At 41.4% G+C, this 27,303-nt stretch overlaps 1 protein-coding gene across 2 annotated transcripts in view; it reads right to left on the bottom strand.

Annotated features, from left to right (window-relative positions):
• The window catches only part of Npas2 (neuronal PAS domain protein 2), a 176,707-nt gene that overhangs the window by 57,400 nt on the left and 92,004 nt on the right, over positions 1–27,303 (bottom strand). For both annotated transcript variants that reach the window (XM_069988544.1, XM_069988545.1), the window contains exons 3-4: positions 13,917–14,065; positions 4,481–4,572 (exon numbers count right to left, since the gene is read on the bottom strand). In XM_069988544.1, the coding sequence (XP_069844645.1) occupies positions 4,481–4,572; positions 13,917–14,065 (241 nt within the window). The remainder of the gene's footprint in view (positions 1–4,480; positions 4,573–13,916; positions 14,066–27,303) is intronic.

The raw sequence follows: 27,303 nt of genomic DNA, 5'->3' as shown, positions 1-27,303 counted from the left end.
GTCACTATACCTAGTCTAAAGCACCTCCCTTCCCCCTTCCCTCCCTTTCTTCCTATGGCTTTGTGCTTTGTATATTAGAGCTCTTACCGTGGAGCCATGCCACCGGCTCTAATTTTTACTGCTTATTTTCCAGATGGGGGTCTTGCTTCCTTTCTGGGAGTCTGCCTAGGCAACATCCACCCATGATAAACTTCTAAGTAGCTAGAAAACCAGTACCATATCTAGTTCTACACTGAGAAGGGGTCTTGAGGCCTATTTTTCGGCCTGGGCTAGCCTTGATACTTGATACCAACAACTTGAACCTCCCAAGTAGCTAAGATTTCAGGTATGAGCCACCAGCACCTGGCATAAAGCACATTTCTTAGATGAACGTCATCAACTGGGCAATGTGTGCAGACAGTTTTGGTTCTCATTAGTGGATGGGTGGTGCTGTCACCTAGTGGGAGGGGCCAGAGATGCTACAAAACATCCCACACTGTACAGAAGAGCTCCAAGTGTCAGTCAGGTTGAGGAACTCTGAATTAGATTTATGGGCTATGATGACCAAGAAAGACTATTCTAGTAACTTTCACTTCCTTTTTTTCCCCCTTGTCCTTTTTTTCTGAAGGTATTTTTTTTTATAAATTTGTTTTTAATAGCTGCACAAAAGCAAAAAATTAGACATATTTATGGAGTACTCATAATATTTTATTTTTTATATGTGCTAGTACCAGGCCTTGAATTCAGGGTCTCTTGCTCTTGCTCAGCTCAAAACTGAAGCTACACTTCCACTTGCAGCTTTTTTTCTGGTTAATTAGAGATAAGCATCTAGAGGATTTGTCTACCCAAGACTGGCTTTGAACTTTGATTTTCAGATTTGGCTTCTGAGTAGTTAGGATTACAGGTGTGAGCCTCTAGCATCCAGCCTCTGACATTTTGATACATGTATATATTGTGTAATATGTTTAAATCGAGTTAAACTTCTGTCCCTTCCAACATTTAGCATTTCTTTATGGAGGAAGCATGAAAAATCCTTTCTTCTAGCTTTTTGAAATGCGCAAAACATTATCATTATCTATAGTCACCCTCGTGTACTGGAGCACACTGGGTCTCCCTGCCCTACTGTACCCTAGCACCCACCTATTGGCCTTCTTAGATCCTCTGCCCTCCTTTCATTCCCTGGCTTCCAGAAACCACTATTCTATTCCCCACTATTTGCAACTTTTCCTGAAGTGAATGTTTGTAAGGTGTGGAGGTGCTGTTAAGGACGTTGGCTGGAGCTTTCTGGAAAAAGGCAGATTAGAAAGCTGGACAAAGTAGGAGTTGAATCATCAGTCTTTCTGCACAGTGAGCCCATGTCCTTCTTCAATTTGTCAGGCAAATAGATATTTAAAAAGCTGAAGTATTTATAGAGGGAAGATCACATTCATTAGCTCAATGACATTTCCCATCACATATAAGAACCGAAGTGAGTCACTGAGTTAAGCATGCTTGTCTCTTGCCATAGCTTCAAACATCCCCCCCGCCCCCTCCCCGCCTGCAACAGCACCCAAGCGAAAGTCAACAGCAGGTGACTGCACAGCCATGTAGGTAAAGTTGATTCTGACCGGTTCTAGAATTTTATACTTGCCACTAGCCAGAGAAAACTAAAACCTTCCCTTTCCACAATTCCCAATTTATGACGGGCATTTCTTTATGGTTTTTTTTGGAGGGGGGGGGAATAGCCTCTGGGCCAAGAGAAAGGATTGCTATAGCATTTCTAGATAAAAATGCAGAGATAGTATGGCCTTTCCAGTTCCCAGTCAACAAGAGCTTTCCCTCCATTCAAGTCACTTCTCTCCTTTTTGAGTCTTGTGACTACAGTCTCCACTCTTCTGATCTGCAACAGTCATCCTGTTCCTTTACACTGATGTCTGATTTTGTGCGATCTCAGAGAAAAAGGGGGAAAGGCACGTTCATGCTTGGGGACATGGTTCCCTAGAAGTGTGAGTTCCATCTCCATTGGACAAAGAGAAACACCTGGTTATAAGGACTGGTGTCTGGATCCCTACGTTCTCATGAGGTCCTCAGGAAATGCATCTAGAAAAAGGAGAGGCACCCTGGTGCCAGTGGCTCACGCCTATAACCCTTGCTACTCAGGGAGCTGAGATCTGAGGATCATGGTTCAAAGGGAGCCTGGGTAGAAGTCAGTGAGACTCTTATCTCCAATTAACCACCAAAAAGTTGGAAGCTGTGGTTCAAGTGGTAGAATACCAGACTCGAGTGTAGAAGTTCAGGGACTGCACAGAGGTTTTGAGTCGAAGACCTAGTGTCAGCACACATGCATGTATGCACACATGTGCGCACACACACACACACACACACACACACACACACACACACACACACACACACACACACAAGGTCATGTGCATCTGGAATGGGACCTGCATTGTAGAGAAGCTACACTGTGGAAATTGACGACATTATTCTTATAGAGACCCCATATGTTTGGAGGGGCAGCTCAAGCCATCAGGGAGGAGAAGCCAGAAGGTTCCAGTCACTCAACACCAGGTCTTTGTCAACTGAAGAGCAACAGGTTAGAACAGAAGCGTAGCAGATCTAAGTCAACTATTAGCTGGTAGTTTAACAACTTGGAGCTGAAATTCAGAGACAAGGCCTATTGGTCAGATAGGCTTTAATTCTGGCCTAATTCACTCATCGAGTGACACTTCCTCTCTATTTACTTCAAGGACTCTATACAGGTGCATTAAGATTTTCCTTAATCAAAAGTCTCTTTATAGAAGTTCCAGTCTCCTAAATTTCAGTCCCGTTTTCCAGGCGATAAATTTATCCGTTTTTAACTTCATAAAAGCCTTGTTCCTCAGATTCATTTGATACTTTAACACTCACAAGAAACAACAAAAAGATTCTGCTTATAGGCTTATTAAAAGCTGCCTACTGCTAAGTGCCAGCGGCTCAAAGTTACAATCCCAGCTACTTGGGAGGCTGAAAACAGGAAGAACAATTGTTCTAGGTTAGTTCAGGCAGGAAAGTCTATGTGACGTCATCTCCTTGGAAGATGATGGATATGGTGGCACAAGCCTGTCATCTCAGCTATGATGGGATGTTAAATAGATGGCTCAAGGTTCAGGCATCTGTCTATGCAGGAAGAACCTATCATAAAAACAATTAGCATAGAAAGCTGGAAAATATGTATTTAGGCTGAAAATAGCATGGGCAATTTATGACCATAACTCTTGCTCCTAATGAAATGAAAATGCTTTTAGATATGCATTAAATTATGTCACTGCTCTTAAAAAAATAACCAACACAAAAACTGGCTGGAGATATGGGTCAGTGCTAGAGTACTTGCTTAGCAAGCACAAAGCTCTGAGTTCAAAAACCAGTAAAACACACACACACACACACACACACACACACACACACACACACACAAGTATTTTATACAACATGATTATATGTTTTAACTACCTTTCCACACGAATTAAAAGATAAATCCATGTATATAAGGTAGCATAATGATGCATTAATTTAACATTATATTTCACAAGCTGCTTTAAATTTAACATACTTAAAATGCATTGCTTCTGCAGAAAGTTCTCTATTTTCTTTAAATATAGTTCCTATGTAGAGCTAAGTATCTCTCATTTTATGCAAATGTTCATTAATGCATTTATATTTCATAATATTTAGACATCTTTATTCTGGCATTTTCTTATTCCAGTACTTTCTGTTTTCTGCATGTTAATCTATGTAAATTAAAGTTTATACCAGCCTTATATAGACACATGGGTAAGCTATAGAAAGATTTATCCTAAGAAGCCACTCTCTGGAAACCCTATCCAGAGTTGCTCATTGTATGAACTGTGATGAACTTTATTTTACTAATCTCACCTCTCCAGGCTCTCTTAGGTCAAAGGTCTGGACTTGCTATGGATCAGGCTTCTCTTCCCACAGGGTCATATCCAAAGGCCTCTGTTCTTTCCCCCTGGAAGTCAGAGTACTCTGCCAGATGCTTTACAGAGACTGGTCCTCACCTGTACCAAGGGCTTTTAGCCACATGTAAATACAAGGATACTGGAGGAGGTTTTCACAAATCCAGCCCTATGAACCTGGCACTTGATTCAGAGGATAAAGCCTGGGTATCTTGGCATGGCAAGGGCAGAGACACTGATCACTGTGATTGATACTCACAGGCCATGTTGAAATAGTAGGAGCTGAAGTTAAAAGCATAACTTTCAGAAAAGACTTGTTTTGTTTCTACTCAGCTCCTGAACCAGGTGTCCTGTAGTAAGAAGGGGAGCTAACACAACCACATTTCACTGGAGATATTTGCTTTTATGGTACCTTAACTCCATATGTATAAACAAGAGCAGGCAAAACCTCAGGCCAATATCTAGTTCAAGATCTCCTTCCCAGGTCCAGAACAGCTCTTCCTCTGGGCACAAGGTCTAATGAGGAGTACTTTGTAAATTAATAATGTGAAAGTACATTTCACCTCCAACATCAGCTGGGTGAATTCTTCATTACTGAGGAATGAAGGCTTCCAATCTTGCTGAATGTCGCAGATTTCCGTTTGTGCTGAGACTTCTACAGAAAAAGAAAAACACACACACTTATGTTCAAAGGCAACTAGAACTTGGAACTTACCAATGAAATGCATATTACTTCTGTTACTTTTGTGTAAACTTCAATGCAATAATTAAACTAATACAAGGAAATATATTATCCTGATGTCTGAAGACTGGGAACTTTGGTTACAATGGGCTTAAATACACTTTTTGTTAATTTCATTTGTGTTTGTGCATGTGTGCATGTATGTGTGTGTGTGCGTGCACTTGCATGCATGCACATGCACACGCATGTAGGTATGTGGGCATGTTGGTACTGAGGCTTGAACTCAGGGCCTTTGATTCTTTGCTTAGCTTTTTCACTCAAGGCTGGCACTTTATCACTTACGCCATGCCTCCACTTTTGGCTTTTTGTGATTAATTGTGGTAAGAGTTTCACAGACTTTTCTGACCAAGCATGATCCTCAGAGCTGAGTCTCCTGAGTAGCTAGGATTACAGGCGTTAGCCACTGGCACGTAGCTAAAAACATTTTAAAAAGTATTTTTACACCCCTTTAATGAAGGAAGATAGAATAATGTCAGCATGGGCATCACACCTGCCACTGATAGTGGCATAATGCTCTTGAATTTCTACACAACCAAGTCTCAGCAGCAGCAACTGGCATCAAATAGATGCCACCTATCAAAGCAACAGGAGTGAAGACTGGGACGGTGACTTCTTCATGGTTAAGGCAAAAATACTTCAGAGATCTGGGTTTTCAGAAGTCCTAAAGGGTGAAAGTCAGTGGTCCAGTGGATGCTCCAGTCACAGCCCCCCGCCCCTACAACTTCATGCACAAAATTCCAGAATCATCATAGGCTTATACTAAATAACCTGTTTATTAGAAAAGAATGACTTTTTCCATCATTTCCATTACTGAACAATAACGTACTATACAAAATACTCATTACTTGAGGTTTTGTTTGAGATTTTTTTGCTTCTTTCTGAGGTGTTGGGGATAGAACCTAGGGCCTCACACATGCTAGACTATCATTAATCTACAACCACGGCCCAAAGGTTCTGTTGAAGACCCGACCTTACAGTTTGCAAGACATATTTCTTGTTGTTAATCTATAGTCTACCATTTCACATAACTATCTTACACTGAGACATTATTCACATTTATTAATTCAATAACCACTGGGTTAGACAGGACTCAAATATTATATAACTTTCATTTTTCAAATATGGCTTATTCTACCCTTTTTAAAAATGCTGGTACTTGGGCTTGAACTCAGGGTCTGAGAGCTGTCTCTAGGCTTTTATACTCAAGTCTGGCACTTCACTATTTGAGCCACAGCTCCACTTCTGGCTTTTTGCTGGTTAACTGAAGACAAGAATATCCAAAGACTTTTCTGCCTTGACTGATTTTGAACCTTGATCCTCAGATCTCAACCTACAGAGAAGCTAGGACTCTAAGTATGAGCTACCAGCACCTGGCGGCTTGGTTTAATTTACTTTATCTCTGATAAAATTATTACAGTGTGTAATGTAATGTGTGTGCAAATGTGATGTTCATAATTATTTGTATGGCCTCCATATTAAGCCAACATTTTTTTTTTTTAATTGTATTTTATTTTATTTGAGAACATACTGTACAGAGGGGCTACAATTACATGGGCAGGATAATGCGTACATTTCTTACCAAGCATTGCAGCCTCCTCCTTTGTTTACCCTTCACTTCCCTTCCCTGCCTCCCCCCTCCCCCCACCCAATTTTACCCCCCTCCCCCCACCCAATTATACCCCCCTCCCCCCCCCCACACCGAAATTGTAAAGCTGGTTTTGACATGACATTTTGTACTTCTCATTGTTGCAACAGGTCCACCTGAATCCTTAAACGATTTGTTTGTCCCCATCTCCTCCACATGATATACTGATATCAAATATAGTGAAAGCGGGGGTTACACTGTGGGGGAGGGACATACAAAGCAATAAAGGAATAATCTTATAAATGCATTAGAAATACATGCATGAAAGAAACGAAAACATTAAAATACATATTTAAGGGTTCATTTTCCTAACATCACATTATCTGGCCTTTTCCGCTTGACTCATACCTATACTAGATATTGCATATAAGGGAAACCATGGGACCTATGCTTCTTTGGGCCTGGCTTACTTCACTTAATATAATTTTTTCCAAACCTTTCCATTTCCTAACAAATGGGGAAATGTCATTCTTTCTGATGGAGGCATAGAATTCCATTGTGTATATATACCACATTTTCTTGATCCATTCATCTACTGAGGGGCATCTGGGTTGGTTCCATATCTTAGCTATGGTAAATAATGCTGCAATAAACATAGTTGTGCTGGTAGCTTTAGTGTGGTCTTGTTTGTAAACATTTGGGTAAATGCCCAAAAGTGGGATTGCTGGATCATAGGGGAGATCTATGTGAAGTCTTTTGAGGAACCTCCATACTGCTTTCCAAAGTGGTTGAACAAGTTTACATTCCCACCAACAATGAAGTAAGGTTCCTTTCTGTCCACATCCCCTCCAGCATCTGTTGTTATTAGAGTTCTTGATTTTTGCTGTTCTAACTGGAGTGAGGTGATATCTCAATGTTGTTTTGATTTGCATTTCTTTTATGGCTAGGGATGTTGAACATTTCTTCATGTGTCTATTGGCCATCCTTCTTTCTTCTTCAGAGAAGCTTCTCTTTAAGTCTTTCGCCCACTTATTTATTGGGCAGTTGTTTCTTTGAGGATTTGTTGTTGGGTGGTTTAATTTTTTGAGTTCCAAGTATATTTTTGATATGAGACCTTTGTCCGTTGTATGGCTAGTAAAGATCTTCTCCCAATCGGTGGGCTTTCTATTGATCTTGCCAGCTATGTCATTTGCCCTGCAGAAGCTCTGCAATCTTATGCAATCCCATTTGTCCAACCTTTCTTTGATTTGTTGTGCTTCCGGGTCTCTATTCAGAAAATTTCGACCTGAGCCAAGGAGACCTAGGGTTTCTCCTATTCCATCCTGTAATGTTTTCAGAGTGTCTGCTTTGAGTTCAAGGTCTTTGATCCATTTGGAGTTGATTCTGGTGCAGGGTGATATATAAGGATCTAGCTTTAGTTTTCTACATGTAGTTAACCAATTTTGCCAGCACCATTTACTGAAGAGGCTGTCTTTCTTCCATTCTATTGTTTTAGCTTCCTTATCGAAGATTAGATGGCTATAGGTCTGTAGGTTCATTTCTGGGTTTTCAATTCTATTCCATTGGTCCTGAGGTCTGTTCTTATGCCAATACCAAGCTGTTTTGATTACTATGGCTTTATAGTAGAGTTTGAAATTTGGTATTGATATTCCTCCAGCAGTGTTCTTTCCGTTGAGGAGCGTTTTTGCTATTCGGGGTCTTTTATTGTTCCATATGAATTTTTGGATTGCCTCCTCTATTTCCTTGAAGAATGAGGGTGGAATTTTGATAGGTATCGCGTTGAATTTGTAGATAGCCTTGGGAAGTATTGCCATTTTCACGATGTTAATCTTGCCAATCCAGGAGCATGGGAGGTTTTGCCATTTTTTAAGTTCTGTGTTGATTTCCTTTTTCAAGATTTTAAAGTTTTCATCATAGAGGTCCTTCACTTCTTTGGTTAAGTTAATTCCTAGGTATTTTATTTTTTGTGGGGCTATTACAAATGGAGTTGCTTTCCTAATTTCAGCCACACTTTTCTCGTTGTAAGCCAACATTTTTATCTACGTTATATGGCAAAACCACTTTCTAGGGCTGGGAAGGTGGCTCAGTGGTAGAGCACTTGCCTTGCATGCATGAGGCCCTGGGTTCGATTCCTCAGCACCACATAAGCAGGAAAAAAAAGCCGGAAGTGGGGCTGTGGCTCAAGTGGTAGAGCGCTAGCCTTGAGCTGAAGAGCTGAGGGACAGCGCCCAGGCCCAGAGTTCAGACCCCACGACCGGACCCCCCCCCCAAAAAAAAAAAACACTTTCTAGGTATTAGTTTCTTAATACTGACAAAACCATAAGAAAATTCGACTTATAATTGTTTTGACAGATTAAAATAAAACTAACCTATTAAGTCTCTGGAGAAGGCAAATTGTTCAGGTAGATACACTATCCAATGTAACACTTATTTGAAGTGCTTGGCATTGAATCCAAGTCTATGAGTGCTAAACATGTGCTCTGCCACTAAGCTATGACCACAGTGTCTACACCCCTAGGTTTGAGAATTGCCCTTATGGGGTGCATAAAAATGAACTCTGTTATCTCAATGAATGATCTGAAAGAAGTCAGCAGTTGCTTGTGAAGAAAGATGGTGGTGTGTAGGGCTGAGAGACTCGAAACCTCATTCTATCTTCTACCAATGTTCTAGTCAATGCCAGGCTCTTCTGTAAGTTTCTTCCTTCTAGATGTCTAAAAGAACAAATTCCTGCTGCTGCTAACACAAAATTGGACCTTTAGTCCTATGTGATTTTTAAGGACTACAAATGAGGTGCTACAAACTTGTCAGGCAGGCAGTCCAGTGAGAACCAGTGTGTTGGGCTTACTGCTGGGTGCCATGATACATGTGGCAAAATGCATGCTGGGAAGCAGGACATGGCTCTACAAATCTTGGTCCCAGTTATCTTGGGGTAAGGGAGTCAGGCTACATAAATAATTACCACAGTTTGACCACTTAGAAAAGGGATGGACCCATAAATGCTTTCTTCCTTCTCCCTAACACAGTCATGTTAAAAGCTCTTCTGAGCGGTAGGAATAGACTGGATTGTTTGGGAAAGGAGTCTTTCTGGCAGCCTTTCAAATTTCATTTAGATAGAGGTCCATTCAACTTAATGATGAAGGGAAAATGAAAGATCAAAAATGCCTTGATATAAGTAACCTTCAAATCATTTCTAAGACCAGCTACTTCTCAACACCAGCACGACATTACTGAAAACTGCCATTTCATTCACTTTGTGTTTCAACAATTTGATTTCAGTCCTTGAAAGGCTCAATTCATAGAACATAAAAAGTACATAAATGAGATAAGCTATCTCAAAGGAAGTAAATTCTGTCATACTGGGAAATAAAATTCAGGGTTTCAATCACATCTCCACTGACGGTTGTCATTACAGATAGGCCACAGGTGGGGGGGGGGAGGGGAGACTAAGCAATGAGATGTGATGACAGTGTTTTTCTAAACATCAAGGGCAACCAAACTAACTGAGAACCATTGCTGTAAGAAAACACTGCAATTAACAGCCAGTACCCCCTTCCCTGTTCTGCTGTTGTGTAACTTCTAGTAACAGATTGCTCACCAACTGATTGCTTCTTGTGTGCCTGAACAGAACATATTTGGGCTGTATATGGTCACAGAAAAGCCTGGAAAATGCAAAAGAAACACAACAGCTGGTTACCCAGTCCAAAATTGAAAGCAGCCATGGTAAGAGTATATCTCCTTGTTCTGTGACCTTCTCCACACCATCTCTCTCTCATCTATGAAGGCAGACACACTGAAGAGGCAAGCGGAACAACAGAACTTGATGTGGATTAATATTTCTCTTAGCTTGATACTCAACACAGGAAGAGGACAAGGTTTGGTTAGCCTTGTCTGGTAGAGCTAGCATTCCGATGGACATAGACCAAGATGTTCCATATTCTATCTATGTAATTTAGGTAGTGGTCTCTTATAAAAGATTGGGTTGATATGAAATCTCACTATGAAAAAAATATGGTCGGGTTCTTATTTTAATTTGGATTACTTAAAAGAGAATAAAGATACATTCTAGGATCAAGATTTGGCTCACAATCTGAGAAAATAGGAAAGCTTGGAAAAATGAAGGAAGAACGAAATAATTCAAACACGAATGTGGACCTAGTTGATGTTACTTATCCTGAGGTCTAACTTTAGCTTGAAGGTAGGAAGCATGTCTGAATCTGAACTCTTCAACCCTAGCTGCACATTAGAATGACTTGGGGAACATTAAAAATACTGATGTAGCTGGGCACTGGTGGCTCACACTTGCAATCCTAGCTGCTCAGGAGCCTGAGGTCTGAGGGTCACATTTCAAAGCCAGCCCAGGCAAGAAAGCCCATGAAATTTTTATCTTCAGTTCACCAGAAAAAGTTGGAAGTGGAGCTGGGGCTCAAGTGGTAAAGCATTAGCCTTAAACAAAAAAGGGATAGTGCTGGGGTCTTGAGTTCAAGCCTCAGTAATGGCATAGAAAGAAGTTAAAAAAGAAAAGAAAAGGATGGAATGAAGAAGCCAGGTGCTGGTGGCTTATACCCATAATCCTAGCTACTCAGGAAGCTGAAATCTGAGGATCCTGGCTTAAAGCCAGCCTGGACAAAAAAGTCTGTGATTCTCTTATTTCCAATTAACCAGCAAAATGACAAAAGTGGAAATGTGGCTCAAGTAGTAGAGTGTCAGCTTTGAACAAAAAAGCCAAGCAAGCGCACAATGCCCTGAGTTCAAGCCCAGATCTATCACAGAAAAATGCCCAGGCCTGGTAAAAGCTTTACCCCCAACAAGTGTCCTGGATCTGAAATGTTTGCCCATTTCTGTGGAAATACTCTTCCATGGCAGTTTCAACGTATTAACTTGATGTCAACTGGCTTGCAAAACTCCTAAACATTTAGCAATCTTATCTTAAACTGGCACAAGCTAACTCCAGTATATTGCTCCAAAGAGTCTACTGCATTGATCCATGGGTGGTACCAGTTTGTATGTATGTATGTATGTATGTATGTATGTATGTATGTATGTATGTATGTATGTATGTATGTATGTATGTATGTATTTTGCTGGTACTAGGGCTTGAACTTAGGGCCTGGATGCTTTCCTATAGCTTTTTAGCTGAAGGCTGATCCTCTACCACTGGATCCACAGTTTCACCTGTGGATTTTTGCTGGTTAATTGGAGATATGAATCTTAAAGACATTCCTGCCTGGGCTGGCTTTGAACCTCAATGCTCAGATCTCAGCCTCCTGAGTAGCTGGGATACCGTCAGTGTTAGGCTAAATCTATTTTTTTTAACTCCTTGGCTGATTCTGATGGCAGCCAATGCTGAAAAGGAATAAATCCACTAACGTATGGCTAAACACAGCTATAATACGAACATTTGTACGAGTCCCATACATCTTAGATGGGGGTGTGAAAACAGGCCTCTGTAGCTAGGCTACTGGGTTTAGACACCATATCTTCCTGAGTCACAAGTGTCTCAGTTGCTTCATCTGTCCCCTGGGACTAGATTAAAATGCCGCCATGATGTTTAGAGTCCTCGCACTGTACATGGCTCACAGGTACCATGAATAAATGCTGGGCCTCACTTTCCTTCGCCATGCTCATTTGCCAGTGGGAATCACACCTATGGGGAGGACACCAATTGTAGCTGTATTGGTTTTTCTACTTTAAGCCAAATTTTTGTTCAATCAATCATTTCTACATGAAACCTAGCATGGATTTTCCACTGCGGTCTGAGTTGGGCATCCAGACATGAACGAGGTCCTGAAGTGACCCCAATGGTGTTTAAGTAGGTTGTTCAGTGCCGGCCTTCATCTTCTAAAAAAAAGTGATACTACCTAGGCCCTCCTGGGTTCAGGAGCTGCATTTCTGCTGACCTGTCTTTTCTGGGGTCCAGATTTGACAATTCTGTAATTCCACAGAGGACAGACCCCAGCATAAATGTCACACGGATAAACTTGATCCCAGCTGTCCTGTTTCTCTGTGGCACTGACCTAGTTTGAGTAATTGGCACAAAATATCTTGGCAATCAAAGTGACCTGCTATTTCACTTGGTTAAATCATTATTTAGGAAATAGAATCATTCTGATTAAATTATCAAAGCACCTGAATATTGCTGCAACACTTAATTCTAAATCTCACTTGTCTGGTCTCCCTTGACTTTTAATAAAAGTAATTAACATGTTCCTTGGGTAGTTTTGAAAGAAAACAAAGGGAAGATCTATTATTGCTGTCATATTATTAATAGGTATATACAATTATCATAGAAATAATAAAAGAATGACATAAATAATGCAACTTTCCCATGTCCCAGCAGTGTCCTCTTCCTGAGTAGACATGAAATCATCTTGTCTAAGACAATGTTCTGGAGGAGGGGGTGGCACACCAAACATAATTATGAGCACATAGGAAAGGAGAAACTGTAATTACTTCCTTAATGGATCTGACATTTCTGACTTTATTATGTTTTCTGTCAAGGTTAGGGCAAAAAGAATTCTGTTCTTCCTGCTTGTGAATTGCTCCTGAACCCTCTTCACTGTTGTGACTTATTATTTGCTACCACTCAAGGGAAATGGCAAGGCAGGGTTGCTCAGAACTTAAGAGCCAAAGGGTTTGGGAGAGAACAAGTTTAAGGATGGCTCCCAGTGGTAACTACATAAAAGGGAATGGAATCTGCATATAGAAATGAACTAGCCAGGCACTGGAAGAACGTGATTGAGTCATACTTCTAAGATTTCAAGAGGTAAAACCAATGTCTGGTAGTGGGAGTCAGGACAGTTAAGTTCAGGCAAAGTAGAAGTAGACAGGAAGAGGCAGCTATTGGGGAAGGTTTGTGTGTTTATGCATGTGCATGTGTGTGTGCACATGCATGTGTGTGGTATGCCAGTACTGGGGCTTCTTCAACTCAGGGTCTAAGTGCCACTCCTTAGTTATTTTGCTCAAGGCTAGGCTCTATTACTTGAGCCATACCTCCAATTCAAGCTTTTGCTGGCTAATTAGAGATAAAAGTCTCATGGACTTTCCTGCCAAGGCTGACTTTGCATGTTGATTTTGAGGACTGTAAACATGAGCTGTCAGTGTCTTGGGTTTTGACACTGGCCTGTTCCAGGGATTTCTCATGAAGATTGCAACCATGGTGAATGGTACCTGCTTGGGCTGAGGATCACTGTAGGCTGCTCTGAACTCTCTCTTTAGGCTGATAAAGAATCTGATGCTGGACACTGGTGGCTCACACATGTAATCCTAGCTACTGAGGAAGCTGTGATCTTAGGACTGTAGTTCAAAGTCAGCCTGAGCAAGAAAGTCCATGAGATTCTTAACTCCAATTAACTACCAAAAAGCCAAAAGTAGAGCTGTGGCTCAAGTATTAGCACACTAGCTTTGAATGAAAATGCTAAGGAATGGCATCCAGTCCCCAAGTTCAAACCCCAGCATTGGCATACACACAACAAAGAACATAGAATATAAATCCTCTCCTCAACTTGCTGGACCTGGGACTATTGTGGAGGTCTTTGACTGGGAAGCTTGTGACCGAAGGGAGGATCTTTCTCTAGGGAGAGGCTCAGCTGGAAGAGCTGCCTGATGAGGTCAGCACCCCATGGAAAGGTGCAGGTCAAGGTAGAATAAAACCAGACAGAAGCTCAACATTTACCATTGTGTTTCTGCAAAAACCCAATGACCTTCTCCAGCACAGTGGTTTTGTCCATTTTCCGCGTATTGCCAGGGAGCATGGAGCTGAGCTCTTTGATAAGAACATTGAACTGGTCTCGACGCTTCTTCTCAGACTTGTTTCGAGAAGCTCTGCAAACATATAACACAACAGTTACTAGAATATTCCAAGGCTTGTTATGAAACAGAGGTTTTTTTTTTCTTCCTTCCTTCCTTCCTTCCTTCCTACCTTCCTTCCTTCCTTCCTTCCTTCCTTCCTTCCTTCCTTCCTTCCTTCCCTTCCTCCCTCCCTCCTTTTTGTGCTGGTAGTATTGTATAAACTCAGGGCCTGTGTGCTGTCCTTTAGATTTTTCATTCAAGGCTAAGAATCTACCACTTGAGCCACAGCTCTTTTTTTATTTTTTTATGAACTGGAGATAAAGGTTTCATGAACTCTCCCGAACATGCTGGCTCTGAACTGTGATCCTTAGATCTCAGTATCCTTAGTAGCTAGGATTAAAGTTGTGAGTCACTTGTGCCCAGCTTCAGAAGTACTCTGTATCCAAGTCTGTTTAACTGAGATTATCTTATAAAAAAACTTGTTCAGGATAAAAACAGTAGCCACATTTCAGAGCTGAGAAAGATGTTTTGCTGGGCTTTTTTTCTTTGGCCACCAAGAAAAACAGCATTAGGAATAACTTCTGACTCACATGCAAAAGCTTACACAGCTTAGATCCTCTAAGACCTGACATTCTGATTTCATAGAGCTTTAAGGTTCAGAGAGCAAGCGATGCTCTGTTTACCTGGATGGCTTCTGCCCAGAGAGACACACTCCAGGAATCCCTCTTCAGGTTCCAACCATGTCCTCTCTCCTCCAGAGACCTAAGTCTTGAGATGCCACGTCACAGGGATGGTCTGGCATCCTGAGTGTGTCACCTGGGCATATGCCTGGCCTTTGCCCCTAAGATCTCTTTCCTGTTGGGGAGACAGTCTGTGGGCCATGAGGACCCAGTGCACAGGTACTGTGTATGGCTCTCAATATGCCAGAACAGTAGAACATGTTTTAAGATGAAATGGAGAAACTCAAATGCATATCAAATCAAAGGAGCCAGTCTGGAAGTTACATACTATATGACTGTAACTATCTGCCACTCTGGTAAAGGTAAGACTACAAAGACAGCAAATGACTAGCCATCACCTGGGGAAGGGATAAACAGGCAAAACACAGAGGGCTATGAGAGCAATGACACTGTCTGTAGAATACTACAGAGGGAGGGGTATGCTTTTATATGTTTGTCAAACCCACAGAACGTTCAGAACCAAGACCAAGTCTTAATTCATACTATGGCCTTTGATGACTCTGACATGTCAATGAACTTCATCAACTCTACACAGAGTGCCAACTCAAGCAGGGCATATTGGCAGTGGGAGGAGGCTGTGTGTATGTCGGGTGGGGGAGGCTCTCAATTTTGCTGTGAACCTCAAATTCCTCTATAACATGAAGTCTATTTAAGAAATCCTATCTTATACTCTGTGCCTATAGAAAAGATGAATGCAAAGCTGTCAATAAGGGGAGAGAACCTTTCCTAAGCTACCAAGTCACATAAGAGGTATTCTAGGCTTCTTAGGAATTAGAATAAGGGATGAGGAGATTTGGGGGGAAGGTGGGGTTAGGGCTGCTCTGACAACCAAAAGAAACACCTGACCAGCCAGGCATATAGCTTATTTGCAGAGTGCTTGCCTAGGGTGTACATGTTTCTAGGTCTGTAAAATAGAGACAGAGACAGAGAGAGACAGAAGATAGACATGCAGACAAGAGAGAGAGAGAGAGAGAGAGAGAAAGAGAGAGAGAGAGAGACATACAGACATACAGACAGACAGACAGACAGACAGACAGACAGACACACACACACACACACACACACACACACACACACACACACACACACACACACACACACACACACACAGAGTCATGATGGAGTCCTTCAACCTCTCCTGGATAACATACCAAGGTCTCTTTGTCAACAGTCAGCTTATCCCTAGGTGGTGTACAGCTGGGAAAAATAGCCTACTCCTTCCTAAAACATCCAAGATAGGCTTGTCCCAGAAAGTCAGCTCATTGAGAGGAGACAAGGGGTGACACTGTTCAAAAAGAAATGTACTCTCATCACCTGACTTATGTAACTGTAACTCCTCTGTACATCACCTTTAAAACAACAATAAAAAATAGGAAAAAAACCAAGGGGATAAGGGTTCGATAGCACCGTCATCTCCTGCGCTCTATCTTTTGGTCCAGGGCCTGGGGTCAAGGTTCGGAGGGGAACCAGTCCCTCATCAGGAGGCTCCTGGCAAAGAGAGAAGTTATGGTCTGTATAGAAGGTGTTGGTAGATGGTGGCAGGTATTTTGATACCTTCTTTGGGGAAGGCATGAAGATCTCCAGGCCTCAGCATCAATAAAGACTGCTTCCCCAAGTCACAGGGAAATCATACAGGCTAATATCCTTTCCTAAGATGGCTCAATGGCCACACCCGATGCTCGCCTCTGCCTGCCACACACCAGCAGGCTTTTTTTCTTTTATAATTTTAATGTTATTATTAAGGTGCTATAAAGAGGGGCGGCCATTTCATTAGCTAGGTGATGAGTATATTTCTTTTTTTTTGGACAATGTCACCCCTTCCCTTACTTTCCCCTAGTTTCCTCCTCTCCCATCTCTACTCACAAGTTACATAGATCAATTCGTTTCAATAACTACTATTTGTAGTTATACCTTTGTGTTCCTCTCCCAAGAGTATCCTCCTTTAGTCTGTGTGTAAATGCCTGTATAAGTTATTGTGTCTAGTTATATTTTAGATCTAGCTTCTACGTATGAGAGAAAACATGCACTTGTTTGTCTCTCTTGAGTTTGGCTTACCTCACTTAGCACAATTTGTTCTTGGTTCATCCATTTCCTTGCAATGACCTCTTATTCTTTCTAATGGATGAGTAAAATGCCATTGTATATATGTACATTGTATTGATCTGTTGTAGGGCATTTGGGTTGTTTCACTAACCTGGCTATTGTGAATAGCGCAGCAATAAACATGGATGTGCAAGTGGTTTTTTTTTTTTTTTTTTTACCATATTCTGTAATGATCTGGATAAATGCCCAGGAGTGGCATGGCAGGGTCACAGGGAAATTCTATGGTTAGTATTCTGAGGAACCTCCAAAACTCCACCAACACTGCAATAGTATTCCTTTTTCTCTGCATTTCTTGTTGTTTGAATTCTTCATATTGACCAATCTAGATATCTCAATGTTGTTTTGATTTGCATTTCCTTTATGGCCAGGGATATTGAGTGTTTCCTCAGATGTCTATATGACATTCTTATGTCTTCTGAGAAGTCTCTTCTTAGCTTCTTTACCCATTTATTGATTGGTTTATTAGTTTGGGGGTTGTTAGTTTTTTGAGCTCCTTATACATTTTGGACATTAGGACTTAGTTGGATGAATTGCTGGTGTAGATTTTCTCCCAGTCTGTTGGCTATCTTTCTAGTTTAGTAACTGTGTCCTTTGTTGTGCTGAAACTTTTGACTTTGATGTAATCCCATTAAGTCAAAATCTCTCTTCTGTCTGCTGTACCTCTGGGACTCTTCAAAAAAGTTCCTACCTATACCTGTAAAGTTCTAATGCTTCTCCTATGCCATCTTGCAGTAGTTTCAAACACAAGTTGTCTTTATTCTAACACACATTTCCAACTCACCTTACCCTAATTCTGTCTCACTCTGGACTATTTCCTGATCTTTTCTCAGAGCCTCCAAGCCTACTTCAGGTGCACAGGCACTAAGAGTCTTTCCTCAAGGTCTTTTCTTCTCTGACTTCTCTCTGCTTCCTGTTTCTTCTTGGCTTTTAGATTAAGAGATTCCAGCATAGGCCTCATTCCTGGTTTCCTGGCTGTAGGCAGGTTTGGCAGGAAGAGGCTGGGTGCCTCATTGCTAGTTCAGGGTAAAAGGCACAATGTTCAAACACGAGAGAGAAGAAAGGCACCCACCTGTTCCCTTTCTCAGTGACTGTCTCTGCATTATAAATAATTTTTTAGCCTAGATTTTAAAGAGTGACATGCAACCTCCTTAGCCAAAAAAAGCTCTGTTCCTGTCCTAGTTTGCCCATTATAAATTATTTGTGAGCTGATAACACACAGCTCATTATAGATCTGTTTTCTTCTTCAATGGGTGTACTGACATTGAACATGGCCTGGCAGAGAATTCAATGGAGGCTTCATCATTACTGCTAGGAACACAAGCTTGTTTCTGCCAGTCTTTAGCTGGGACGCACTGCAGTGCCCACTGGAAATCGCTCAATGTCAGCTGGATCCCAGCTCTGAGACAAGAGGGAGCCCAGGTACCTGGGATGACCTTGCTGCCAATAATGAAGTCTAGGAACTGGGATCACAGGGTAGAAGACACTTAAGCATTCTGCCTCTGGGATTTTTTTTTAAAAAAAATTATTTTCATTCCAAACAATTCATCCATTTTAAATGTACAGCTTGATAAATTTTGTTAAATATGAAGGGAGCACTTTTGGAGTATGCTTTTCTGACTCTTTGTATATAGTTTTATGCAGGCATAGGCATTCATTTCTCTTGGGTCAATAAGAGAGATGTGAAATCGTGAAGTAATTCCATAAACATATGCATAACATATGTTTGTATGTTATATAAACATATATATCATTATATATCACTTTGATATTGTTATACAAAGTTAGCTATACCCTTTATGCTTTTCTAAAAACTATGGATGCGTGTCCTGGCTGCCACCTCAACTACTTGGAATTGTCAGTCTTTATTTATTTATTTGCTTCGGTTTTTTTTTTTTTTTTTTACTTTAGCCACGAATGTGTTTTGTTATTTTGGTTTTGATTTCTGCTTTGCTGGTTCTGGGGCTTGAACTCGGGGTTCTGTGATCTCACTTGGCTTTTTTGCTCACAGCTGACACTTTAGTACTTGAGCCACACCTCTACTTCCAGCTTTTTGCTGGTTATTTACAGGTAAAGAGTCTTGTGGATTTGCCTGCCCAGGTTGGCTTTAAATCAAAATTCTTAGATCTTAGCCTCCCAAGTAACTAGGACTAAAGGCCTGAGCCATCAGAGCCCAGCTTGAAGTGTTATCTTAATATGCTTTAAATTTGCCTTTTTTTCTGATAACTGGTGATGGTGAGCATCTTTTCCCATTCTTAATGGCCATTCATACATCTCCTTTTGGAAAGCATCTGTTCAAATCTTCTGTTTTTATTATATTGTCTGTCTTCTTTTTTTAAATTGGGTTTAAGAAGGAAAAAAAGAGAGAGGATAAAGGAAGGGAGGGTATGAGTGTTGCAAACATTCTTAAACACTTCACCCTTTCATTTTTGAATGCAGGGCTCAAAAAGCCCCAGGTTATCTCTCTGGTGTCATCTTGGAAAGGCTGGGTATGGCTATAGAGGTATCATTTATTGGGCGCTTACTGTGTACCAGGCCCTATGCAATGTTTTACATATATAGTCATGTGAGAATACAAAGCATTTTAGTCTACAATGGATGACATAATTAACAGTAATGCCATAAGATTCTAACAGAGCAGGAAAATGCCTATAGCCTAGTGACCTTGTGTGACTGTGTCAGTGCTGATGTAAACAAACCTGGGCTACAGTCATATAAAAGTACAGAGCTCTAACTAGGTACCATACATGTATTTGATCATGACAATATAAAACTGGTACAGCTTATATATTGGCTGTACTATGCTTTTGAACATCCTAGCAGATTTTTTTTTGTCAGTCGTGGGGCTTGAACTCTGGACCTGGGCACTGTCCCTGAGCTTTTCAGCTTAAGGTGAGCATTCTACCCCTTAAGCCACAGCACCTCTTATGGTTTTCTTGTGGTTAACTGGAGGTAAGAGTCTCACAGACATTCCTGCCCAGGCTGGCTTTGAACCATGATCCTCAGACCTCAGCCTCCTGAGTAGCTAGGATTACAAGCATGAACCATGGGCGCCTGGCCTCTAGTAGATTTTTGTAGAGTGTATATCTATTTTTTTGAAAAGGCTTGATGGTAAAATGCATGCTTAATTCCACCAGCAGCTTTATCCTGTGTCTACTATGGCTCTTGATGTTAGGGTAATCCCTTGTGTTTGAGTCAGTTTCATGTTTTACTCACCATGGCCCTAGAAGCAGCAGGCTAGTAGGCTATTCCCTAGGTCCACAGCCATAGCCCAGCTGTGCTAGGCCATCTAGGTCTCAGTGGCAAGCTCTTCACAAATCATCTATTTATGCATGTCTCAGAATCTCTCTATCATTAATATACTGATACTAATGTGTAATGTAGTAATATATATATGATACACTATAACATATATAATGATTTTTATTCATCCACACAAACCCATATTAAGTAGGTACTATTCTCATTCCTGTTTGGATGGAAAAGCCAAAGGACCAAGAGACTGTAACTTGCCAATATCACATAAATAAAGTATGCTGGCCCAGTTGTATGCATGGGTGATGCACTGCTTGTCTCTAAAGCTCTTCCAATCATGAGGCATAATCTGTCAAAAGGACTTATGCCCAGTGTTTTGGGAGCACAGGAATAACTCAGAGAAAACCAGCATATCACACACACACACACACACACACACACACACACACACACACACACACACACACACACACACACACACACACACACACACACACACACACACACACACACACACACACACACACACACACACACACAAAATGATGATGTTGCCTCTCACTGGGAAAGGACACCCAGAACACCAAATGAGAGTGTGGTCCCAGTCCAGCTACCAGACTGTGGCCTTTCCATTGCTGTGGTCATCCGGTCATTGTTGGTGCTGCTGCTCAGCCAGTATTTGTATTTTCCATTTTACACAAAGTAAGACTACCCTTCCTCACTGCTGGAAGTGAGTGTGGCCAAAGAAATACGAAAATGGAAGTGCCAGGTAGATATATGAACAGTCAGCACAGAATCTGCTGCACTGCTATTTCCTACCTTCATTGATGGCCAAATGAGGCTTCTCGTGGCCTGGGTCCCTGAGAGAGGACACATGACAGCAAGGGCCCAGTAGTCCTGTGATATAGTTAGGGTTTATGGAGATTCGGGGGCTGTTTGTTGTAGCAGCACAACCCAACTTATCCAGATGGATGCAGTGTGGACTGAGGAAGAGTGTGCTCCAGGAAGAGCTCAAGTTTAGTGAAGACAGATCTGAAAACTGGGTGTCAAGTCACCTTTCAGGTCCTCACACCTGGCACAGCATGGGCTTCAGAGAAACTCTTTTATTAGTTTCAACTGACAAAGAATTTTATCTTTTATGAGGTACCACATGATGTTTTGACATGTATTTAATGGGGAATGACTAGAGCAGCCTACATAACGTGTCCATCACTATATGTCTTTTTTTGTGGTAGGAAATTAGAGATATATTCTCATCGATTTTGAAATATATCCAATATATACAATAGTCACAGTGCCCTGAAATAGGTCTCAAAAAACATTTTCTTCCCAGCTAACTGATTCTTCCCACTTCTCATTTCACTGACATCTCCCCATTCTCCACGCTCTCCTTCCTATGGTTTGGATGTGGTGTGTCCTCCAAAGACTAATGTGTTAGAAGCTTAGGCCCTAAGAATAGTAGTACTGAGAAGTGGTAGAGTCTTTAAGAGGTGGGCTCTGGTGGAAGGTAACTAGGTCAGTAGGGTATGGCTCAGGGAAAGATTCATAACTGTATCCTTGGAGTGGATTAGTTGCCATGAGAGTGGGTTGTCTAGCTTTCCCAGTTTACTCTTTTGCTTCCTTTCTCATCATAAGTTAGCCTCTCTCTCCCTTTCTCTTTCCTTCCCTCTTGCCCTCCAAACTCCTGATATGTGACAAATCTACCACAAAGCTCTCTCATAAGAAGCTGATGCCAACACAGTATCACTGGACTTCCAGAAATGTGAGCTAAATGGGCCTCTTTTGTTTTAACAAGAGGCCAGTACTTTGTTGTTGCAACAACACAAAATGGACTGCGGCGTCTCTTGATCTCTGACAGGAGAGCTCCCTAGACACAGCAATTAAAACAGAAAAGAACATCCTTTGTTCCATGTTCTTTGTTTAACACTCCTTGTGCATGTAATGTGTAGGCAAAAACAAGACTTTTTTTCCCCTTCGGTGGCTTTTTGATTTCTGTACCCTTGTCTTGTATATAAGTTTATCTGATTTGGGGAGAGGAAGGGGAAGTATAGAAATGGTGGGACAAAGGGTAAACTAATCCGGCCATGAAACCACTAGACACTATGTTGGAAATGTACTATACAACTTTAGGGGGAAAGAAGTCTGGAGGGGAAAAAACTGGGAGAGAATGAGGGACAGACACTGTTCAAAAGGAACTCTACTCATTACCTGCCTTATGTAACTGTAACCCCTCTGTGTATCACCTTTACAATAAAATTTAATCTAAAAAAACACAAGTCTTTTGTCAGGTGTGATAGTTCACACTTCTAATCCTGGCTACTCAGGAAGCAGAGTCAAGGTTTGAGGCGAGCGCAGGCAAAAAGTTACAAGACCCTAACCAATAGAAGCTGGATGTGCCCAGCCTTAGATAAGGTGCTTGGTGATTTGAGCTGGGTGAAAAATTCAGAGATGGCCAGAGGGGTTCAAAAGGAGGGAGATGAACCATAGAAAATGGATAAGGAAGTCCTCAGAGAGGGCCGGGCAGGTGAAGTGGCCTCAAGGGATAAGAGGGAATGTGGTGACAAGGACAAACCAAGTAAAGCTGACAGGCTTGTTTAATAGGGCACATGTGAGAAAGAAAAGGAAAAAAAAAGTGAGGGATCCAGGTACTGGTGAGCCAGCTACTCAAGGCTGAGATTTGAGAATGGAGCTTTGAAGCCAGCATGGGCAGACAAATGTGTAAGACGCTTATCTTCAATTAACCAGTAAAAAGCTGAATTAGAGGCATGGCTCAAGTGGTAGAGTGCTAGCGATAAACAAAAAAGCTGAAAAGGGCCAAGTTCAAGCCTCAAGACCAGCACAAATAAAGGAAAGGCAGGTAGACTTCTGGGCTTATGTTGGTCAGCTTTCTATCCCTATAACAAAAGACCTGTGGTCATCAATTTATTAAGACAAAAGGTTTATTTTGGCTCATAGTATGGGATGTCCCAGCCCATGTGTGGTTGGCTGTGATGTTTTGGGCTAGTGGTAACACATCATGGCAAAGCATAAGGTAGAGCTAATCTATTTCCTTCATGACCAAGAAGAAAAAAAAAGGCAGGCTGGAATTCCACAGGGGCATATTCCCCATGACCAGAAGACTTCCTACTTCTCCTACTTCTTTTTTTAAAAAATACATATTTTGGGGGGGGGGGAGATCCAGCCGTGGGGCCTGAACTCTGGGCCTGGGCACTGTCCCTCAGCTCTTCAGCTCAAGGCTAGCCCTCTACCACTTGAGCCACAGTGCCACTTCCAGCTTTTTCTGCTTATATGGTGCTGAGGAATTGAATCCAGGGCCTCAGGCATGCAAGGCAAGCACTCTACCACTGAGCCACCTTCCCAGCCCTTCTCCTACTTCTTTTTTTTTTTTTTAATATTATTTTATTTTATTTGAGAACATACTGTACAGAGGGGCTACAATTACATGGGCAGGATAATGCATACATTTCTTACCAAGCATTGCAGCCTCCTCCTTTGTTTACCCTTCACCTCCCTTCCCAGCCTCCCCCCTCCCCCCACCCAATTATACCCCCCCCCCACCGACTTTGTAAAGCTGGTTTTGGGTTCCACCATGTCCTAGTGGAACCACTCTGGGAACCAAACTTTAACACACGGACCTTTGGGGGAACATTCTAGATCTAAGCTACAGCAGAGCTTCAAATGAAACCCAGAAATCTGGTTGGAGCATGTGGCTGAGACTGGGACAGGGTGTTGACAATTTGTTTGGGGTGAGAAACTGGCCAGAACAGCAGGAGAAGGTGGGAAGAACTCAACTTAGGGGAAGTGTGCAGATAAAGGAAGTTCAATGCAGATTCTCTGCCCCTAGTGCCAGCACCAACACCCTTGGGCATCAGACAGGGGATGAGGAGTATTCTAGATGTAGGATCCAGTTGCATTTGTGCAGGAAAAGTAACGGCCTGGGAAGAAAAGTCTGTGAGACTTTTCTCTTCAATTAACCAATTAAAATCTGTAAGGAGAAGTGTGGTTTAAGTGGTAGAATGCCAGCCTTGAGCAAAAAAGCTGGGGAACAAAAATTAGGCACTGAATTCAAGCCCCAGTCCTGGCATACACACACAAAGTTGTATCCTCAAAATGAACATAAGGTAAACATGACATTCTCTTGGGGGTCTAGTCATATATATTCTAGCCCGTGTATTAATTTGTATAACCATCATTACAATCAAGACACAGAATAGTTTCCTTCAAACTCCCTCATTCCCTCCCTTCCCCAAGACCCTGGCAAGCTCTGCTCCATTCTCCATCACCAGACAGATGGCTCTCGACTTAACGATGCTCTCACTTTATAACTGTGAAAGTGACACATGTCCTATAGAAAGTACTTTCAATTGTGGATGTCAACCTTTTTCACTGGTGTTGTAAGACCTTCTGTAATGACATAGGACAGCCCCCAGTCATCCACACGATCACAAGGAGAAACATGCTCTACAGTGTATCATGTAGTTAAAACTGGGGTGCTCCTTCTGTTAGTGTGTATTGTATACATTCAACTTATGGTATTTTCAACTTAGCACGAGTCTACTGAAATGGAACCTTATTGTACATCAAAGAGCATATGTACTTTTTTTTAGGAATGTGACATCAATATAATCAAGCCACAGGTAACTTTTTGGAGTTTAGTTTCTGCCCAGCATAATGCCTTTGAGATTCATCCACATTATTGTGTCTATACCACAAGTCTTCTTATTGACAAGTAGTTTTCTAGAATATATACACCACAGTTGGTTTAATCCATTCACCCATTTAAACCACTGGTTTCCAGTCTGGGTAGTGACTGGGTAGCAATAATAGAGCTGTCAATATTTGTGTGTAGAAGTTGGCATGATCATGTTTTCAGTTCTCTGACACAGCTAGGAGCAGGAGATTTGGCTCTTATGGAAAATGGATGTTTGACTTCATAAGAACCTTTTCCAGGGCTAGGAAGGTGGCTCAGTGGCAGAGCGCTTGCCTTGCATGCATGAGGCCCTGGGTTCGATTCCTCAGTAACACATAAGCAAAAAGAAAAAAGCCAGAAGTGGCGCTGTGGCTCAAGTGGTAGAGCGCTAGCCTTGAGCTGAAGAGCTGAGGGACAGCGCCCAGGCCCAGAGTTCAGGTCCCACAACCGGACCCCCCCCCAAAAAAAGAACCTTTTCCAGGGGGATATTCCCCCCAGCAATGTATGAGTGATTAGTGATCCAGCAAATGAATTAGTGTTGTCAGTAACTTTATATCTTAAATTCCTCAGAAATGTGCAGTAGTGCTGGGCACTGGGGCTCACACCTGCAATCCTAAACTACCCAAGAGGCTGAGGTCTGGAGGATCACAGTGGGGGGCCAGCCCAAGCCAGAAAGTTCATAAAAATCTATCTTCAATTAACCAGCCAAAAACGGACCCGGAAGTATGGCTCAAGTGGTAGAGTGTCAGCCTAGCAAACAAGTCAAGGCCCTGAGTTCAAACACCAGTAACTGAAACAAAACAAACAAAACCAAAAGCCACCATCCCTACCCAAATCAAAACAAAGGAAATGTATGCAACAGTGCCTTAGTTGACTTGAACTTGCCTTTCCATGCTGGCGAGTGAGTTTGTACATCTCTGCATTTTGGCCACCCACCTGCTGTATTTGATGAAGCATCCACAAAAAGCTTTTGCTCATTTTAAAGCTGGCTTGTTTCCTTGTTTCTAGATTTAGTGGATTCTTTTTATATGTTAGGTACAAGTTTGGTTATTTGGCTGTCAATATTTTCCCCAAACTGAAACTTTCCATTTACTTGATGATATCTTTGACAGAGTATATTTTAAATTCTGATTAGGTCCAATTTAAGTTGTTTTTCTCTCATAAATTGTGTTTCTGGTGTCAGCTCTAGGAACTCTCTAACTTCACGTCACAAAGATTTTGTCTTATATTTTCCTTTAATAAGAGTTTTCAGTGTTTTCGTATTTTCATTTATAGTCTAAGTTTAATTTTTATTTCATGAATAGGTGTTCAAGTTTATCAAATTCCTCTTTATACATCCTCTTCCCTCCCTTTTCCTCTTCCTCTCCTTTCCTTTCTTCCCCTCTCTCCCTCTTTCCTTCCTTCCTCTCTCTCTCTCTCCCTCTTTCCTTCCTTCTTTTATTTATTTATTTAATTTTTGTGGCAGTACTGAAGACTGAAGTCAACAGTATCAAGCTTGCCAGGCAAGTGTTCTACCACTTGATCTATGTTTCCAGTCTGTCAAACTCTTTTCCTTCATCAGTTATTCTAAGCATGTGATTTTCCCATAGCTTGCTACGTGGTATATTACATTATATTACATATACGTGGTATATTACATCTCTTAACACCCACCCCCCCACCCAACAGATGTCTTATCTTGAATATACAGACGGATGGGATTTTTTCAATATTAAGTTGAGAGATAGTTGCATCTATGTTCACCCAAGATATTGGTATGTAGTTTTTGTCATCGTTTTTGTATACATAGAAATGTTTTGTCATACTGTTTATGTATAGAATTTTGTATGGTCTCAGAATAAATTAGAAAGTCTCAATGAATAAATTAGAAAGGATTCCCCTCTGCTTAGACTTTCTAGACAAGCTGCATAGAACTAGTAATGTTCCATTTTTAATATCTGGTAGAAATCAATTCAACACAATGATATTGGGACTGCCAGGGGAGCTGCACTATATTTGCCATTTCTTAAGGTGGAAATCTAGTTGTTGATGTCAGATCTATTCTTAGTCCCAATGTGAGCATTTAATGTGTAGGTTTTCCTCTCAGCACTAGAACGTCTAAACTTCAAAATGCTGTGTTCTTTTCCATCCTGATAGAGTGTTTTCTAATAATCTTTGAGACTTTTTCTTTGATGCATGATTTAGAAGTTTGTTCTTATTTGGCAAGAGATGGTGTTGCTGCTATCTTTGTATTTAATTTTGGTTCATTTAGATTTCTGTACATTGTCTGACAAAGCAACATTTGGCCAGTTTCATTCCATGCTGCAAATCTGATTCTCATATTGCCAGGTAGAATGTTCTGTAAATATCAGCCAGCTTCTGTTGGCTGAGAGAGTGTTTGAGTTCTTCTACCTCCCTGTTTAATTTCAGTCCACTTGTTCTGTTACCAAGAGACACAATAAAGTCTGATCTCTGTGCTTCATATTGTACTGTATGTATTTTTGAAG

Source organism: Dipodomys merriami, unplaced genomic scaffold, assembly GCF_024711535.1.
Source record: "Dipodomys merriami isolate MVZ:Mamm:240054 unplaced genomic scaffold, mDipMer1.0.p SCAF_36, whole genome shotgun sequence".
Lineage (NCBI taxonomy): Eukaryota > Metazoa > Chordata > Mammalia > Rodentia > Heteromyidae > Dipodomys > Dipodomys merriami.
Note: the sequence above shows the minus strand (reverse complement) of the source record. Positions and strands in the feature narration are given on the sequence as shown.